General features: G+C 36.2%; 1 protein-coding gene across 2 annotated transcripts in view; it reads right to left on the reverse strand.

Annotated features, from left to right (window-relative positions):
- Positions 1-21,658, reverse strand: part of kcnq5b (potassium voltage-gated channel, KQT-like subfamily, member 5b) — a 94,002-nt gene extending 72,344 nt beyond the window's left edge. The window contains exon 1 of one of the 2 annotated variants that reach the window (XM_026204373.1): positions 20,782-21,658. In XM_026204373.1, the coding sequence (XP_026060158.1) occupies positions 20,782-21,134 (353 nt within the window). In that variant the 5' untranslated portion in view covers positions 21,135-21,658. The remainder of the gene's footprint in view (positions 1-20,781) is intronic. The other variant, XM_026204372.1, reaches the window with a different exon arrangement.

Genomic DNA, 21,658 nt, shown 5'->3' on the forward strand with positions numbered 1-21,658 from the left:
CTTTGAACCTCCATTCTTAACAGACAGCCACACAGTAGCACAATTAGGGACAGCATTTTACCCAATGACACGTGCATACTACAGCACACACATAGACACACGTGTTTCACTGTCACGATGGGGACTTTCCACTAAATTCTGATGTTTTCAAATTTGCATAAAATCATTATTATAATAATTGTTATTGTTATATAGTGCCTTTGTCAAATTACTTTACAGGATTATCTACAAAAGGGGAAAATAACAGACATTAGACACAAAAACAATAAAGGAGGTAGAAAAAAAATATTAGGTGCAACAAAGCTGTAAATTCTAAAGCCATGATGCATGAGGAAGCATTTTTAAAAAGAAGTGGACCCAACACAGAACCCTGAAGAACACCATGTGAGACAGGGGTAATACGACTGTATATTTCTGTTTAGAAATAAACAAATGACTGCCCTTCAAATATGATGCTAGTCAGTAATATTCAGACAGAGGCAAAAGCAGAGCTGAGATCCAAGAGAAGAAAAATAATGTCTGCTCAAGTTATGAGGTCAGTATGTAGGGTTATTAATTTTTTTTTATTATTATTAAGCCATTTTTGTTTTGGGGACTGTTGGCTTAACCCAGTTTAAATACTTATGTAATATGACATAAACATCAGGAATTTGATTGACATGACAATATTCATTGACAGCAAATATTGTTTATTCAAGGCTATTTGTTTTAAATAATATCAAAAACTGCATTGTTCCTATTGCTGCCATTTCATGCAGTTATATTCAAGTAAATGTTCTCTACATGTGACAGCAAAAGCAATTGCTTTGTAATTGCACTTGTCAGATACACCTCCAGGCACTAAACAAGAGACATGTACTTATGTTTTCTTAGCATTTGGATAATGCTACTAAAACGCTGTGACAAATTTAAAGAACACTATAAAGGCAAACGAACACACACACACACACTGACTCCTGTCGTACAAGTCTGCCTATTAAATAAGCCCCAAAACAGACACACAAGTTCACACACTCATAGTTTTTCACAATGGCCTTTTTTAAAATAAACATTTTGACTTCATATACCATTTGATTAGGCTTGAGGTTCTTTTCACTACTAAAAACTAAATTATCAGAGGCAAGTATGTGACATTGAGGCTGTTTTTAACATATACAGTATTCTCTATGATCTCTTTCTCTCGTACAGATACAATTTCCCATTTCCCCATTTAAGAGCCACTTTAAATCACATCCCATAATGCATTTACATAACCACCCATTCAAATGCAATGACAGCCAAAATCTGAGTGACATTTTCAAAAGTGTCGCCTCATAGCAAACAATCACGAATAATAGAGGGTTGCTAAGCACACATACACACACCCACCGACACTCATAGATATAAAACACATGCTCAAATAAATGTACCCGATGCAATTTTTCATTGATGGACAGGGATAAGAAAAGCCATCATAGACTGATAATAAGGTGTGGTTATGGTCTCATAGCTACCAGATGAGTGAGTCATGTTGAAATGTTTTGGAGGCGAAAACAAAAGACAGTAAATTATTAAAAAATAAACAAATCTTAAGTAAATAAGTTGAAGGGGGAAAAATAATTATAAAGAAAATATAAATGGGATGCTTTATCATCTCTCAAAAACAAATTGCATCTTGTTAGTACAGGACCAATGTTTTGAATTGAAGAGCAAATGGAAGGATGCATTAGAGTTAAGGGACCCCCGATTTAAAAAGATATCAATACAAATGAAAAATATTACATCAGCACAACTTTGAAGAGAAAAACATACAGTACTATAGTCTTCCTAATATGAATGATTGAAATACGTCTTGTACAAAATGTATTTCAATGAATCCATTTTGGTTCCAAGTTATATAAACATATATTTATTATTGCCTGGAGAGTGATCACAAAGTTCAGAACAGAAAGTTCAAAACACACCCAGGGCTGCCGATCCTTGTCTTAACGACCAAAATAATAAAGTTTACAAATAAGCTTTCAATTATGATTATTCACACTCTTAAATTACTATAAATTTCCGTGTTTGCACCTTTGTGCTGAACACTCAAGTTCAAGCAGGTATTTTTTTATGTGTGAAGTCCAGTTCTCATCTCCAGTGATTTTGTCGCTCCATGTTGCCAGTGGTTAAAATCGTAAGTGGCTACTGGTTGCTAGGAACATTTATAAATTACATTCATGGATGTTATTTCATTGTTGAATTTCTTTTCGCTACAAATACATTTTCTATGGCGAAACATTTTTATATATTCCATGAATAAATATATAATATTTTAAACAACATGTTATTTGCAACTTGTATACAGCCAAAGCACAAACCCTATGATTTGTTTATGTATTTAATGATTTATCCTTTCATTCATGTTTTCGTTCATTCCATTCTATCATTCATGTACATTACCGGTATTAGCGGAGCATTTCTCTGTGTGCGTGTGTGTGTGTGTGAATGTTTTCATTCAGTAGTAGAGGGAACAGGGTGTCCATTCAGGTCAGTGCATGATGATTTGTTTTTTAGGACAGTTGTGATTCTCTCTCATCAGGCTCTGCCTGCTGATATAAGCACAATGTAAAGGAACAGATCTAGAACGATCAGCTCATCAGCTCACTAGGGCCGAAAACATGGAAACATATTGAGGAAATTTCCTTCTTCAGTTCAGTTCCTGGTTTCCAATTAAATCAGTTCAAAAACTTAAGACGCCAAATGATTTTTTTAGGTGCAACAGAATAAACATGTTTTATTTAGTTTTTTATTATTATTTTAAAAAATATATTATTATTATTATTATTATTATTATTAAACATTTTAACATTTCAATCATACTGTCATGTGTTTATGTCTCATCTTTTCTTGACTTTATCAGCATTTTAATCCATCTTGTAGGTGACCTGGGAACTAAGGTTCACTTAAAGTGGGAACTAAATGTCTTTTTCAACTTGAAATACAGTCACGCATTGTTTATTACACAGAATCTGTACTAATATCATGCACCATAATCATCACTTGGCCAGTGAGAGAAGTTTGGGCTCCTCATCAATGCTGTAAAACACTCTCAAAAATATAGGTCAAAATGCCATAGAAGAACCTTGTTTGTCTAAATGGTTTCATAAAGAACCTTTAACATCTGAAGAAGCTTTATGTTTCACAAAAACATAAAAAAAAATTCAGATTATAAAAAGGACAGAAAGAGATGGTTCTTTAAAGAGCCTTTGACTGAATGGTTCTTTGTGGAACCAAAAAATGTAACCCTGGTCAACAAAACCACTAAAGTATAATTTCTTTAAATTGAGATTCATACATCATCTGAAAGCTGAATAAATAATCTTTCCATTGATGTATGGTTTGTTAGACAATATTTGGCTGTTAATGATGTTTATATTTCAATATTTTGATGTTAATTCATGTTCATTATGTACTTTAGTAGACTAGTGAAGAGAAAGGTATGATAGGTTCACGTGCTGCTTGAACTGGGGTACTTACTCGAGACCGTGCCTGCCACATTATAGAGCGCCAAAACTGAATAATAATTAGAATAATTTTAAAGCTGACACTTTGTTAATTATAAAGTTACAAAGCACAAATCTTTTTGTGATTACTGAACTGCAAGTGAAGTGAATATCAGATAATGAAGTCCACACATTAACAGAACACAAGATCTTGTTAAGAAGCCATATTATTAATGATTATAAATGAGAAGCGTTAATGATATTGCCAATATCCACACAACTGACAGCTTTACCTGATGTAGTTTGTTCAAGTTGTGCACAAAATAAACGCTGTTTTTCTGCACTCTCTTCAAGTCTCCATCATTTCTCTCTCGCGCACTGCTCAACTGAGCTGTGTTTATCAGGTGTTCATCAGTTTTTTCCAAAACTTTGATATGCATCGTTTCAGTTTAATGCGCAAACATAACAAAAGATGTGATCGCAAAACAATCAGTAAAAAAGGCATTACACGCACAATTTAAGTGATTCATGTACCTGTAAATCCATAGGCCTAGTCACCAGTGGTGACAAAAGCTAACACTTCACTCGCAATTCAACTTTTATGATGCAAATGCGACCGTTTTAGTTTCAGTTTGGAGCCCTGTAAGTGGTATTTAAATAAATATTAAGCAGCAAAAACTGTTTTCAACATTGATAATAGGAACCATTATCAATAACTGAGCACCATACCTAAGCAACAAATCAGCATATTAGAATAATTTCTGAAGGATCATGTGACACTGAGCTTTAATATCAGAGACATAACTATATTATAATAGAAAACAGCTAATAAAAATTTTAATATTATTTCAGTATGATTTTTTTTTACTGTATTGTAGATCAAATAAATACAGTCTTGGTGAAGAGAAAAGGCTTTTAAAAACATTAAAAAATCTTAACTATTCCAAACATTTGACTGGTAGTATATATACATATAATCAGTATGCAACATTAATATTAACCACTACATTATACCTGAAAAAACTATGTAACTTTTGATATTGATTTCTTTTCAGTATCATTATTGTACTTATTACTGGAACTGACTATTCTTAATAATACAGACTGAAACGGTGGCAGGAGATCCTCAGAAAGCACATATCACCCTCACTCTCTTTCTTTTACACTCATACATTATTCACATAAATAATTGTTGTTGTGCTAAATTAGAGCAACACAGAAACTTCAGAAACCGCAAGCAAATGCAAAACAGACTTGAATCAAGAAATAAAACCAGAGAAAGAAAATAAAGAGGGTGGTAAAGCCACTCTGAGACATATTCAGAGATGTGAAAGAGAAAAGAGAAAATTAACTCTGCAAAAGATAAAGGGCAAAAAAAAAAAAAAAAAACAGTGGAGAAGAAGAGCAGGTATCAGTGTGAGAGCTGTAGAGAGTCCAGCAGTGCTAGAGATGCCCCTGCAGCTGCTGTCACATGATCACATGTTTGGCCTCCGGCCGATGACGGGGTCAGGAATATTTTTAATCTCTGCCAGTCTCATGCCATCTTCCCAGTCCCCCCCTCTCTCTCTTTCCCTCTAAAACACACTCCGTCTCTGTCTCTTTTGCCGCCGCCCACTCTGGCTGGGTGTCCCTCTGTAATTAGGGCACTAACGAAAGCTCCTTGTTAACAGTTGCTGTTGATTTGCTGTGGCGATCTCTGAATCAGTGCCTTGACACGCTAGGACTTTAACAACTGCTCCTTCGTGAATGTGAGTGGTCATGTGCAGGGGAATCATGCACTCATTATTTTTGAGGGGGCATGAGTTGGGGGTGGGGGTTTGAGGTCATCATGTGACGCATAGCATCCACAACAGCACTTACGTTTTTTTTTTCCTAAATGCATAAAAATGTATCTTGATTCTCACCTTATAGATTATGTTGATCTACTGTAAATTGGGCGATGGGTCAAAGACAAAGTAACCTAATAATGTAATCTATGCATGCATATAAACCTGTCTGTTTACATAACAACAGATACTGTATAGATGTCATGACATTGCATATTTAAGTTTATATTTAATGTGAATTTGTTATATATTAATGAAGAAATTGCAAGTTAGGCTACTACAATTTCATTGTGCAGAAAGGGAGAAAAGAACATTTTCACTGACAGTCTAGTTCAAGCACTCTCAAAAACTCCCATTAAAATCACTGAAACTGTTTACACTATAAAATTAATATCTCACAGATTAGTACACATATTTTGTTTCTGACGAGAGAATTCATCAGAAAGAGGTATTCAGGCAGCAAGCAAATGAAGAAAACAACGGCATTTCAGCGATGACTCATCCAAACACCTCTGATTGGTCAATGCACTCATAAGCTCAACAGCATTGTTTGTGATTGGTTATAATGCTCAGTGCTGTAAAAACGCATCAGTATCTGGCTCAGCGCCAGCCAGCGAATGCAGGTTTGAATTTAGCAGCTGATGATATGACACATGCCCACTCACTTTAAATGTGCATGACGCCTCTGGGCATGTGGTTATATGCTGAGGCTTCAACAATTATTTGAGAAAATCAATAATAATAGATAAGGACAACAACTGACAATGATCGTCCACATCTCTTATCAGTTATGCCAGTTAAAAGTAGAAAAGAATAAGCACTTATATTTGTACAGTATAATATCAATTATGTCTATGGAATTTCCCCATAATGATAGGAATACCAGCGTGTGTTTTGAGCGTGCATGCATGCGCGCGTGTGTGTGTGTGTGTGTGTGTGTGTAGGAGAAAGTAGCAGTAAGGGGTATGTGGGGTATACAGGGTGAATGCCATTGTTGACAAATGTTCTTCTAATGCTGTTCTCCACCCAATCACGAAAAATACAGTTACACCCAGCATGTCTGTTGTATCTAAAACCACAACTTGGTGACAAACAAGACTGTAACAACATAAAGACTTCAACAAAGGGAGAAAAGGGAATTAGAGGACATAAACTACCTCAAAAAACTAAGTACTTAAATTACACAAACTAGTGGGTGTCAATTGTTTGTGTGACAACACAAGTCAAATTTTCTTGTTTGTTTGTTTCTTAAAGTAATAGTTTATCCAAAAATGGGAATATTCTGAAAAGTTGCTCACACTCAAGACACATTGTAGATTAATTTGTTTTTGAATTTGGAGAAATTTAGCATTACATCACTTGCTCACCAAAGGATCCTCTGCAGTGAATGGGTGCCGTCAGAATGAGAGTCCAAAGATCTGCTTAAAACATCACAATAATCCAAAAGTAGTCCACATGACTCTAGTCCATCAATTAACATTTTGAGATGTAAAGAGCAATAAGTAATCACTGCTTCTGAATTCTCTATCCAAATACTGCTTTCTCCACTGAAAAAATCCATCTCATCAGGAGAGAAATATAATAAGCACTGTTTACAAGTCCAAAACATATTTTTGGGCTGGACTTTTTCACTGCCATTCACTGCAGAGGATCCATTAGTGAGCAAGTGATGTAATGCTAAAGTTCTCCAAATCTGTTCAGGCGAAGAAACAAACTCATCTACATCTTTTTGGAGGGGCTAAACTTCATTTAAAGTTTCAGAAATAATCAATCCAGGATATTTTGCTTTGTCATTGTCAATAATTTCCCCCAGAAATTGTATTAGCTGGTCAGAACGGATCTCGTAAAGACAAAAGTCATAAAGCTTCATGAGCACAGCCGCTAAAAACATTGGCATTGCTAACTCTCTGAATTAGCTCTTCCAGAAGATTTTAGGAATACTAAAATTGTGTGACTCTGTATTACATCCAAATACAACAGGTGTTGTTTGAAAAAGACAGATAGATAGCAAGAGAGAAAGAAAGACGAACGGAGAACATGTTTGAGCAGCCTGGAAAATACTTATAACCCATATGCTTTCATAGTGACATTATTAATGGCCAAACAACTAGCAGTACAACAGGCCTTTGAGGCCATTTATTTCACATCAAGATCTACAAAGACAAACAAATAAAGTAAAGTGATTCACAAGCGACACCTTAACAACAAGCCAAATGTAGTAAAACAGTTAATGTGTCTTAAATTTAATTACACTGACTCTTTTAGAAACATAATAAAGGACCAATAAAGGTGCAATAAAGGACCAGATTGTTTCGCCTCATAGAAACTACTCTGTTAGGACTGATGAGGCACTGTATGAAAAACACATTATTTATAGCTGAGTATTTCTTTATTTTATTTCCTTTATTTCTTAAGGATAATGCAGTCCCAACGAAAAAGGTCACGATCGTGTGTTGGAACCACAGGCGGTGAGTAAAACTGCTTCAAATATGTCTGTGTTGTTAACTTAGCTATCGGCGTGTAAGCGCATCAAGTAAACAACATGCGATGTTGTCATCAATCTGCACTTTCCGCATGTACAGCTTAAAAAAAAAAAAAAAAAGACGACAAAGTGGAACTTAGTCATTTTCCAAAACCGCTAAGCAAATATATACAGTTTCAATACATACTACATAGAGATGTCCTGCTGTAGTCGTTGCTGCTGCTGCTCTTGTTCAATTTCAGCCTAAATAAATAAACGGCTGAATCTGACTGTAAGCCATGGTTTGTTTTGGATGATGTTTTTTTCCTCACGATAATGTCACAGCTTCCAAACGCTCTCAACGCAAAAGCCTACTGGCGCTCGTGATTCTTTAGCTCCGCCCACACGGTAAAAATCGGTACAGACTATCTTTCTCTTATGAATATAATAAAACTAAAGACTTTTTGGAGTTATGAAGGATGAAGTACTAATCTATAGGTACTCAAGCTTAACAGGATATTGAGTGAAAACGAGCATTTCAACCCCCCTTTAAATTAACACTTTTGAGTAAACTTTACCCAGGTACACAATGTTGTGTCAATTTTTAGCAGTGTTATCATTTTATATTATTTTCATTGTTTGACTGTTTCGTTGTTTAGTGCTGTGAGCAAGTTTTAGGAACAAAGAATCAAGAAGATGTGAAACATAGGGTTAATGTTACCCCTACGACAAGCATACTTGCAAAGCATGCTCTGACATGAAATTACATAAAAAAAATAAAAAAAAACATTGAGAGAACATGCAGAGATTTAAGAAGTAAATAAATATTAATCCAAACAGTAAGGATGAAATCACCTAGAAAATACAACCATGTATGTACATTTATTTATTTTTTTGTCAGAATATATGGGCGAAAGGATGGATAAAACTAATCACTAAATAAAAATACTTATTCTTATCCATTTATGGTAACAAAAGTGCTCCAAACCTACAGACATACCACAGGTGTATGACGCCAGGGTTGTCAAGACACTAAAGCATGGTTGCTTTAAAAGCTATTTCACATGGAGAGACATGGAGTGAGAATATAAAGCATTTTATTCATTAGGCTTCAAACTGCCTCTTGGCTGTTTGTCTGTGATTACACCCTGTTGTCAACAGCTGTTTGGCCACGGATAGCACAAAAAGAAGAGAGAAAGAGAGAGATTTATATTTTCTGTTGTGCAAGAAAAAAAATATCTGTGTGAACCAAAAAGTGAAGGACAAAGCTAATTGATGATGTAAAAGAAAATTAAAAAGGACACCACTAGTGGAGTTACTAACTAAAACTAGAACAAGTCAAACATATTTTGATTTATAAATCAAGAACATCAGCAACAGTTAACTAAATAGTTTGATACATACAGTGTGCCTAAAATGTGGAGACTTCGGAGAACTGATTCAAAGCACAAATGAAAGATTCATTTAAATGAACTGTTTCACTCTCGGAATAAAAATGCACAGAGCGGTACAAAACCTAAGATGCTGCCTTATTTTTTATTTCATATTTACCCCTAAAAGGAACATATTAGTACCTTAAATCTATATATGAGTACATTAAAAGTGGTGCTTTTTGAAAGGGTACCACTACAATTACTGGTTTCTAAGTGTAAAATGTAAGTGTAGAATGACTTTCTGATGCTGAATACAAGATACTGTATTGTAAGGATATTTTAGAAAAGCATACATCTTACCATTACAGATTTAAAAACCAACAACGTAGCATAGTGTCATGCTATATGACACCATTATTATTATTTTTTTTAAACATAGCTTTTTACTGGAAAGGCTACATTATTTTGTTTTGTGCAAGACAGATACCGTATGTCTCTGATTAAATTTGAATGAGTAGCTGCAGTCTGGAGCCCTGCTGTTTAACTACATTAAATGAGTAGTTTATTTGTCAAATTTAATGTCAAGTCCACAATTTGCAACCCCAAGCTACTGTTAATCCTCTTTCCTCAAAAGACTGGCTTTCCATTGTTTGATTGAAAGGGCTAAGGTTATATTGATATGTAATGCTGTATAAAAATAATCCTAAATTTGGAGTGCTGAAGCTCATGGAAGAACTTGTCATGCAGAAGCGGCAGATGACTCTTAGCATACATGTATATGCAGTCCTGAACAAAACATCCTCTTTAGAAAGGCATTACATTTCCATATTCAGGAACAAATTCTAGCATGCTAGCCAAAACAATGACACATTATCTTCCTGTAAAGTGACAGAGAATTTTCTGATTTCCCCAGAGGTCTTAACATGAGCTGCAGTGGGTTTAGCTGTGGTCTGGAATGAAACTGAAGAAGCCCTTGTTGATGCAGGTGGAACAGAGAGTGTAGAATGATACACTGACTGCTATGAGATTGATTCCTAAGGTTGCTTGCTGCCTTTATCAGTAGGTCTACTGGTGCAGAAACTCTCAAAAAGTTAAACTGCCAGCACTGCCAACAGGAATTCAGTTCTGACATTTTTTTCTATTCCTGCAACCAGCTAAACTAGTGAGATAACAGATATCTTTGAGTTCTTTTTGATTGATAATTTCTGTATAACAAGTTCAGCTTAATGATACACCACCAGTTAACACATTTTAGTTGTAAGACTGTAAGTTGTTCTTTTTAATTTAATTAAGTCAGATTAATTCATCAAATCATTGAACATTACTTCAGTGAACGTAAACCTGATACTGGCCTACAGTCCACACTTATATTGTACCATTTTACAACTGAGTTTGGCTGTGCCCAGTTAGACCCAGTGGATGTTCACACAGAACCGATACTTGTATTCAGTCTACGGGATTTGGATTTATTAGTTTTTCACAGCTACAGGATGCTTTTGTGAAATGAGGGCTGCTTTTTAAGATGTAGTGTTGTTTAAAGTAGTTCAACTTTGACATGAGTCTCAAAATGTTTTGGTCTTTTCCATCAGTGGTGCTCCAGCTTGCCATCTTTGATTACAAATTTGCAGAACTTGCCACACCTAGCTGTTTCTGAACACAAGAATACACCTGAATAGCTCTTTATTCATTTCATACTGTGTGTGGTTCAGATTTATTATACACTAATGAGTTTTTTTATTTTTATTTTTTTACCCAAATGCTGGTTTCAGCCCATTGGGTCATTTTATTGGGTTGTTTTTAATATTTTTACACAGGTACTGGGTTATTTTTTTAACCCAAATGCTGGGTTCAGCTTGCAGTTGTAATATTGTAAACTATGCTGTAATAACCCAAATAAATTTAATTTGTCCATTTTGTCCATGTGTTCTTGCTTAATATTAAATGTTGATCTTTTTATTATTATGTGTGTGAGTTTAAACTTCCAGTCCATTTTAAGCCAGCAATATAATAATTAGTAAACAATAGATGGCTTAAAACAACCCAGCATGTTTGGTAAAAACATTTAACCCAACCAGCTTGCTCAAAATAACCCAGTACTTGTTCTGCCCATATTTACAAAATAACCCAAAGTTAGGTTGTTTTTAAACCTGAATGCCTAAAACCCAAAATAATAATAATAATGACAATAATAATTGTTATTGTTATATTATAGCATTGTATTGTATGTAATTGTTATATTATTATTATTATTATTATTATTATTATTATTATTATTATTATTAAAAAACCGTTTATTTAATTTCAGCTAGTAGCCAAGGCAACATTTTAGATTTTTAACTTGATGTACTAAAATATCCAAAACTTAAATGAAAAAAAAATAAAAATAGTAAAAAAACAAACAACTAAAATAAAAACAGAGAACATAGAAATAACAAATGTTCAAAATATTATAATAATAAAAATATAAAAGTACTAAAATAACACTGGTGTGTTTTACCGAGGTGCACATTAATGCTTATAATTTATTACAGTAAATAAACAATAATGCACACATATGGACGAACGCACACACAGATATAAACACACTTACAGGCGGCCTCACTGACAACCGTTTCTGTGACTTCATTTCCCAGAGTTTACAAAGAAAATTGGACAGTAAAACACAATTCCAGCTTATACTAGCATCTATGAAGGACACTTTATATGACAGTAGTGGGGTAAAAGCCACAATTACTTTTGTAAATGGAGCCACGGCATTTCAGTGGCAATTAAGGGCTCACTCACAACCCAGATCTTTCAGATTGCATGTGTGTGAAGCTTAGGCAGAAGAGTCTGATGCCTGGGACTGTCGCATGCCATGACTTACGCAGACGGAGGGTTTGAAGATAATTTACACTGACCTGGGAACAGTCAAGGCTGAGGGGAGAGGGGTACAAGGAGGAACAGCATGGGGGAGGGTGCAGGAAGTGGGGACATTAATGTGGACGAGGAGCTGCCCATGTGGAGATATGGAGAATTTGACATGTGACATGGGAGCAGTAAAAGGACAGAGTTTGAAGAAAACACTGAACAAAACTGCTTATTCAGTCACACACAATGCACATTGTTTTATAATACAATTACCAAGATGAATTTCCCATAACTGTATTCTTTAATGAAATGCATTTCATAAAAAAAAAAGAATGAGAAGAATATCAAACTGAGTTTGGTTTGCTGATTTAAGCAAACATGGCACAGCACCAGGGGATGATGGAGGGCAAACCTTATTTGAGGTTATTTACTATATAAATATAATCTATATATACTATTAATAATTAAATCCATTTTGCTCTTCAAATTTTGGAGAATATTTTCCATTACTTACAACAATCCTTCACAATTCTCTTAGAGCTTACAGCTTATAGACAATTATACTGATATACAGAAATTGTTAATTCGTTAAAAAAAGATTGTAAGATCTGTCTCTGGTCTTTAAAGTCAGAATATTAAACATGGCAGTAATGAAAGACCCACACACAAGTGTTGTCTTCAGTTGTTCAGCACACGAACAGCAGCTGCATGTTGCTCTGTGATCAGGGTCAGATGAACCCTCATGTGCACAGACACGCCGTCTTTATAACTGATTTCGCGATAAAGTAACTGAAGTGGTGTGTGGGCACGTTTGTGTGTGTGTGTGTGTTTGAGGGAACGTCACTGGAAGTTGATTGCTCATGACAGGCCAGTTGGATCAGAAGGGTGGCTGCTCTATAACCATCACTCTGGAGTTTCTAGAGACCTACTAGTCTGGTTTAGGCTAAATACACAAGACATTGACAGATATTATAAGCTACAAAGAAAAGGAACATTTGTTTCAATATAGTTTATTTAAAGTTTAAGCCTACGTCTGTTGTATTAGATTTAAGGCATACATCTGTGTATTATTTCATGTTTTTTATTCAGGCTTAAAACACATGGTTCTGTGCCAAGTTCTTAGAAATCTGTTCTATTTGCATGAATCGCATATGATGCAAAATGTTTTAAACCATTTTCAAATAAAGAGATAATGTGAAAAGCCCCACTCGGAATTGGTTTTGGAACTGGTCACTGTGGTACTCTGTCGCTTTAAAAATACTGTCATTAATTATTCACCTCATGTCATGGTATGGTGAATGCATGTCAAAGACTCACACGGAAGAGATTAAGTCATTTTTGTTTTCTTTGCACAAAAAGTATTCTCACAGCTTTTAAAAAATCAAGGTTGAACCAATGATGTCACATGAAAAAAAACACAGTTTTAAGCAAGTTAAAAACTTGATTTTAACTACATGGGGGTCTTTAATAATAAATATAATTGGGTTTTGGGGGAGTAGCACAACATGATATTTTACAACCTAAACTAATCTTGACTTGTCATAAAAAAGCTATTTTAAGAAGCTCACTGACCTAGACACACAGTCAAGACAGTAAGCAGTAGCCCCTGCATATTACCATCCTGTTTTAATTTTTCCTGCATGTTTCTGCGAGCAGAGAGCCTTCAGCCTTCTGTATACCTCTGCATAGATATAGGGATAGAATAAAGTATTACAAATTAAATTACACACAACCTTTAAAGGGTTAGTTCACCCCAAAATGAAAATTCTGTTATTAATTATTCACCCTCATGTCTTTTCACACCCGTTAGACCTTCGTTCATCTTCGGAACACAAATTAAGATATTTTTGATGACAGAATGTTGTCAGATTTCCTTCCATTGACTGCCTTTGTAACTACCACTTTGATGATTCAAAAACTTCATAAAGAGATCAGAAAACAAATCCATATGAATCGAGTGGTTAATTAATTTAGGATTTAATTGAAGTTTTTGAAGTGTCAAAGTGGTAGTTACAAAGGCAGTCTATGGAAGGAAATCTGACAGCATTCTGCCATCAAAAAGATCTTAATTTGTGTTCCAAAAATGAATAAAAGTCTTATGGGTTTGGAACGACCTGAGGGTGTGTAATTAATGACATAATTTTCATATGCACTGCAGTCTAGGAATGGTTAACTCACCCACTTTTCCATTCAGGCACACACACACGCGACAATACAAGTTAGGACCTCTTCGTGAATTTCCAGGATTTCCAGGAGGACAAATAAGAACAAGTTTTGGTTGGCACATAGTGTAGCACTTTACAGAAACATGCTAAGGCCTGTTCTTTCTCACTGGTTAAGAGCAAGAGAAGAGGGCAAAGAAGGATTATACCAGACCTGAGAACAGCTCTGGGAACTGACCTCTAAGACCTCTCCAGTCTCACAGAGAAAGGCCTGCCCTCTGACTACAAACTTCATACTTGCAAATAAATCTAAAGAAAGACAGGAGGTCAATGAAGGCCCACTATCTGGGAACATGGGCATATTTCAGAGACTATTTGAATTCATTTATTAAAGAAACATATGTATGCATATTTCATAAAAATAAAAATTACACATTTTGGCTTCTAAATCATTATCAAACAAATATTTAAGAAGACATAAACACATAATTAAAAAAAAAACGAATTGCATTAGACATACATTAGAAATATGCCAAGATATTTTTCCTATAATATCTATATATGTATATGAGATATTTGGGCCACAAGTAGCATGGGCAGAAATGAAGGTGAATGAAAACAGTGAGTTAACACTGGCTTGTTTATTTTGGAAGGTATCAGGGGTTGGGTTGGAACTAGTGGAAACGACGAGCCAAAGCTGGTAAGAGAGGTTCTTTCATTTGGAAACATGCAAACAAGGCTCTCTCTCTGTCTCTTATTTCACACTCACACCCAATACAAACACACACACGAATACACACATATATATTCAATAATTTATTCAACTGCATGCTTTAAAACTGAAGGCTAAAATTAAATGATTCTAAAAATAATGTCAGTGGTCAATACATTATATCCTTTAATTTATATATGTATGTTTTGCCCCTCATAAAATGTTAAAACCCAACAGTGCTTGTGTGTTTGTGTTTGTAAATATGAATTCAATGTCAAAAAAGGGGGAGTCGTGGCCTAGTGGTTAGAGAGTTTTATCTCCTAACCCTAAGGTTGTGGGTTCGAGTCCCGAGCCGGCAATACCACGACTTAGGTGCCCTTGAGGCACTGAACCCCCAACTGCACCCTGGGTGCATACATGGCTGCCCAATACTACAGGTGTGTGTTCATGGTGTGTGTGTGTGTGTGTGTGTGCACTTTGGATGGGTTAAATTAAGAGCACGAATTCTGAGTATGGGTCACAATACTTAGCTGTATGTCACTTTCACTTCACTTTCAAAAATGAAAAATCTAATATGGAATGACACACTGTATGCAGTGATATAATGTTTTTAAACAATCATGTGCCATATCTAGCGCACTAGGTGTTATTTAACTTTGGGCTGTTTTGAGCACATGGAAAAACAGGGGACATTTTCACAAAGGGCTCCACCCGGGGACAGTCTGCCCACCCTATCTAATAGGTTTGGACCTCTTAGACCTTTTTTCTACACAAACTCTATTCCACATGAGAAGTGTTTGATTGGATGAGAGTGCCCATTGCTTCTGGGAATTACAAATACTGACCTGCTGTCCTCCTTTTGTTCATCAACTACCATATTGTTTTTTTCCAACATAGGCTCATTGAAAAAAAATGTACCTCTACCTACATTTTTGTAAAATACCAATAACGTACCCACATGCAAGCATACTGTACAACCCCCTGTAGTTTCCTGCTGGAATTAATTCTAGTTGCAGTAAAACCTCAACAATGTGTATTCCTTTTTATAAAAAAATATGATTACAGTGGAATATTTTCAGAAACAGGTGCATAATGTATTAAAAACATTATGCAAATTAAAAATATTGGAGAACAATGTCTCTCCCGCCTCCTTCCTCTTAGACTCGATGCTCACGTGGGTTGCCAGATGCAACAAGGAACAAGCACAAGTGACATGTTAGGTCGAGTAGTCTTACACTGTAAGTTGATGAGTTGATTTATCCACATTTTTTATTTCTCTGATCATAGAGATTTTTAGGTGGATGCGAGGCTTTTAAGTCAAGTAGGATCTGTGATCTCTGACCGAGTTCATTTGCTGGCTTACATGGCTGCAAAACGCAATATTATCAGGCAAATGGCATCCTGGTGTGTCAAAATACTATTGGTGAAATACTAGTCTGGAAACACACAGACCAAGAAACAAGAAAAGACATTCCGACCCAGAACTCACATTTCAAAGAAAAACCGGCTGTAGCAATGCTTCTCTGAGAAACAAGTATGTGGACATAGAATTGCAAACCTATTATGCTATTTTCTTTTTTGCTATAGTGATTAAAAATTACATACAGTACCCTTAATAAAGACTTATTTGCAGGTGGTCCTTGCACAATACTATGTTATGAACTCAAAACACTTTTAGAATATCACATGATTTGTAAATGAATACTTTTTGACATCTCACAATCAGTTTCTTATGCATGACTTTTCCGACAGTATATTTGCTCAATAGCTCACCTGGTACAGCAATTTTGGTGTGATTTGGAGCACTTTGTACAAGTTCAGTAAAACATGAGTCCTGGTAAAAGAACTCAAAGACTTATAGGAGCAAGCTGGCATGGTTGCTTTAGCAAACGAGTCATTATCCTACATTTGCTTTTGTAAACACTATTGGTGAGGTTTAGGGTAGGTGGTATATTATTTTTAAATGTAATCAACCTTATACCAGAACTCACTGGACATTTAATTTCTAAACTGCTACAATACACACAATGGCCAACATAAAAAAATGTTGCCAGAATCACAAACTTGATTTAAGCACCGCTCATTAGACATTTTACTGTGTTTGCAAGTTTCAAGAACCGCGTTACGCAGTATGATTCATCTGAACTAAGTTAAGCTGTTGCTAAAGTATCCGTTTCCAGAATACTGACTGCTCCTCTTCTCAGCTCAAATACTAGCTACATCTGCAGGTGCTTTAGGGTTTCATTGTGGTTAGTATATTCAACAGTGGGGATAACCCTGTGACTCAGAAAGAACACAGAAAATCCAGAAAACTTCATTTACTAACATCATGATCATTCTAAAAGTAACGATGACCCAATGTGACTGTGTTTGCCCTACTAAGAAAAAGTTCCTCATAAGAAGGAATAGTACAGTTTGAGTTGTGTCTGCTGTGTTCAAGCAGCAGAGAACTGTTTCACAATGTGACCAGTAGCTTCCTGTTTCTGAGAAGTGTACATGGGGGCACGTGTCTGTTTGTAAGACACTGCAGAGAATGTCTTCTTAAACCTAAAAGCTTCTAAAATCTGTCAATGTATAGTAGCTGTTTGATGTGAAACAGGAAGTCTGATGATCAAAATATATTTAATCTTACTAAAACTCTCTATTACTCACAACTCTTTTACCGAGACTCTCTTTCCTGTATGTTATAAGAAAAAGAACCCACTAAAGATGCATTCACATGTTCTTTTTGGAGACAAAAGAAAAGTGATAATAAAACCAAGCGTTTAACTTGTAAAAACATGTTCCTGTTCTTAGCAATTTGATGCCACTCAGGCAACAAAAGGCTTTTGGATAATACATACATTCATACATGTTCCTATCCAGCATCTCGGACCATAGGCAGGAAAACACCCTAGATGGATGGCCAGTCTATCAAAGCTATTAGATAATATTAACTAATTATCATTTAGGCATTGTTTTAGCAAATTCATATCAATGCTACAACATGCATATTGTTATTTTCCAATCCATCTCTACTCTACATTAGTTCTCATTGAATACTGTATCACTCTAAAATACATTATGGATGTAAAACTGATTGTGAATTGCAAATCATGTTGACTTCAAAGAGATAATTATGACACCAATAAATGTGTCTATAGTCCATAGAATAAATATCACTGAGGTTTCAGTGTTGTTTTAGACCCCACTGGCTTTCATTATGAGCAAAAACAGATCTTGGTAACACTTAAATATAGAGAGCAATTCTCACTATTAACTAGTTGCTTATTAACATTCATATCACTAGCCTATTGTCCGTTTATTAGTACTTATATAGCACATATTCTGCATGACCATATTCTATATACCTAACCCTCCCAACACCTAAACTTAACAGTTGCCTCACTAACTATTAATAAGCAGCAAATTAGAAGTTTATTGAGGTAGAAGTCGCAGTTAATAGTTAGTAAATACTGATATTCTTTTATGTTTGGCATCACAAACGCGGACCCAAACACACGTGGCATGCGTCCTGTTATATAAATGTTGAGTTTAGGGTGAAGCATGTCTTTAAGTTTTAAGTTTGCATTACTTTTCCTAAAAACAGCTGTACAGAGGAATGGGTGACGCGGTAATCTGCTTATGAGTAAATTTGTGGTATATCTGAGTGAGTGTGTGTGGGAAGAGTATGGTAAAATGTTACAGCACAAAAAAACAAAAAAGAGCAAAATAGCCACTAAAAGGTGAATGACAACTCTGCTTACAAATGTCAGATATGACAGTGTTAGGTCTCACACTCCAGTGTCTCTTTGACTTAATTCAAATTCTGAAATGGCCTGAAGATCCACTAGTGAAAACCAAGAAGGTTAACAGCCTCTAAAACATTCGTCAATGGTCTTCAAACAATGGGGAAATATCACTCCATAAACCAGCCGAATGCAATTTCATCAGCTAATTCACATAAAAAGGAACTAATAATGATACAAATGAGAACATTTGTATGCAGATCTTTCAATGCGAATGAAATTATAAGCACAATTTTTAATAGCCTCTCAGAGGAAAGGCTCTGCTCTTTGCATGATTGACACAAACAAGGGTAACATGGCCCGTGTCACTTTCCCTTCAAGTGTCTGCTGACTCTTTCTCCTCCAGCAGCTGTCAATCACATTCAAGTGTCACACTTTTATGAGGCTTCGAGGCCAGCATCTGCTGAAAAGCATCACGGCAGGGGGAAGTAGAAGTTGACAATGCTGGTGGGAAGCATGGAGTTTTCAACATGTTTCAATACCAAGTTTCATTTGTGTAACAGAGCTTGTGTAAAGGTTTGCAAAAAAGAATTCTTCAAATTTTTTTCCATTTAAGGTGAAATGAAAACAACAGTGTAGCATTACAATGATATAATTCTTACTAACTGAAACGCACCTTTAAGATTCACTCATTATTTGTAATTCTTTGAGTCGGTTCAGGTTAGGGTTATCATATTCATGATGAAGATCAATATATATCCTTAGCGTAAACAGCGGTGACCATTTTTTGGCATGACTTACCTCGCAGTAAGAGACTCTCATAACACAACAACACTCTACCTTATTACGCTCATTATCTGAAGAACACAGTGTTTGGGCTTGCAAAGAACACTTGGTGAGGAATGAACTGTATTGCCCAATCCTTGTAGAACCTACAACAGCAAACTAGAGAAAACATAACCTGTCTCAACTCAGTCTTATAAACGGATGATCTGAGGACAAATAATTCAAGACTAAAAGCATAAAATCTAATTGACCATTTCATGGGAGAATTCATAAGCATAAATCAACAAAGTGCTGAAGTAATGAAAATAAGTGTAAGATGTGTGTAAGGTAATATGTGCTAACAAGGTGTTGAAGTCTGTCCTTCTTTCAGCAGCCTACGCATGAACACAAGATTTGCAAAAAAAAACCAATGACATAGAAAATGACTTCACATGGATGAGCAGTTTGATTTCTTTACTAGAAGAAATGGTAGATCACATAATTTGACTGACCATGACATTAGCCTGGTTTGAAGATGCAAAAACCTAACTTGTCCCACACCCTTTAGGGTTTTAAAAGAACAGCTCACACATAAATGTAGGTAAAAATCATTTATTTACCCTAGAGGTCACTCATTCCAAACCTGTTTTGACCTTTCAAGCCTTCTGAAGTAACACCTGAAAGATTTGTTTTAAGAATGGTCCACAATTTAGGTTGTTATGCATAGATTATCTTTCCCCTTGGTGGAAGACATTCAATTAAACTTGAAAAACTAAATTTTATTGTGCAAAGACTTGGGATATAACAAACAATATCGCATTCATGATACTGGAACTCTAGTCTCCAGTTCACTGTAACTGAGTGGAAAAGAGAAACCATGACAATACTGCAAAACTTCAACATGTTTGCCTGCTTTGTGTGTTCATGGTATACAGTTTACATGGTATAAACAAATGAGAAGCACTTAAATCCCCATCCCATCAATCTTACTATGAATGAATATCATAGTGAGAATCATATCGTCAGGTTATTCCACTTCACAGTAATCCTTGCTTGATTGAAAATTCAAGACCAAACCCCGAAAGAACAATACACCCTCTTGATGTGATGCTGTGATGTTTGTGTGCAGTCTGTCAGCCGAACATTCACTGTTATTGTTACTACCAGAATAAAAAATAACAAGTCGAATATCACATAATGCAATCTACCATGTCATTCCACATCTATTGATTTTGCATTTATATTAAACATACAAAGGCTTTTATATATGGCTTTAAGCGCCAATATTCCACCTCAGTGATGTTTCCATTCATACGTGGCAATAGTACGGAAAAATCTTAAAAGCAACAGGTACGTTTTCTAGCTGGAAAACTTTGGAGAAATTGAGCAACGCTTTCAGTATACACGAGCAGACTGTGAAGGTACAAAGACGGCACTTACACAAAAGCGTGGTAGATAAAAGCCCAGGATCTTGGTCTCTCCAGCACGTTGTACAGGTAGTTCTGAATCCTCCGGTAGCGCGCGTTTCTCCGGCCGCTCTGCGCGCCGTACACCAGAGGCTTCCCGAGCAGACTCAGCCGAGCGCCCTGCTTCCCCCGTTCTCTTTCCGTGGCCGATGCACCTGCGGCGGCGTGAGATGCGGACAACAGTCCGTCCTCCGGCCGTGAACAATTGTTCTTCATCGTATCACCACATTCCACATTATGCAATCCGTAACTTTCGGCGTGGTGCTCCGGTGAGGTGTTCATCCAGAGGCCGGAGCCGGCCTCATCTCCGCTGTGGTTGCGGGGCATGGCATCACCAACGCGGACCCAAACACGCGTGGCATGCGTCCTGTTATATGTCTGGTAGATGCGACGGGAGAGCCAAGAAACTACCAACGCAAAATGTCAAAAACACTCAAAATATATAATTTACCTCTGGTAGTGACGTGCGAACGCCACTTTCTTCGCTCCTGATATGAACACACTTAAGTAAATGGGAGGCGTATAAAGTCGCTGCAGGCGCTGACCCACGAGAAGAGCCCGTCAAAGCGACTTTATATGACTGCAGTGTGTCTTGCCTGTGTGCAGCTCGTGTTACTCCAGCGCGCGCTTTTGATGTCGCTCCTCTCACACGCTTGGCGTTACACGCGCACAGGAAATATCAAATGTGACACTCTGCGCGCTCATGCTGTAGCCCATGACGTTTCCGTAATATTCATGTAAATGCTCCTAGTGCACCCGCTATGAGCCTATATAGTCTCACACTTCTGGTAGTAGGCTACTAATTGAATAAACAGTGATGTAGACATGAGAAGTTCTGTGTCAGCTCCGTC

This window comes from Carassius auratus, chromosome 26, assembly GCF_003368295.1.
Source record: "Carassius auratus strain Wakin chromosome 26, ASM336829v1, whole genome shotgun sequence".
Classification (NCBI taxonomy): domain Eukaryota; kingdom Metazoa; phylum Chordata; class Actinopteri; order Cypriniformes; family Cyprinidae; genus Carassius; species Carassius auratus.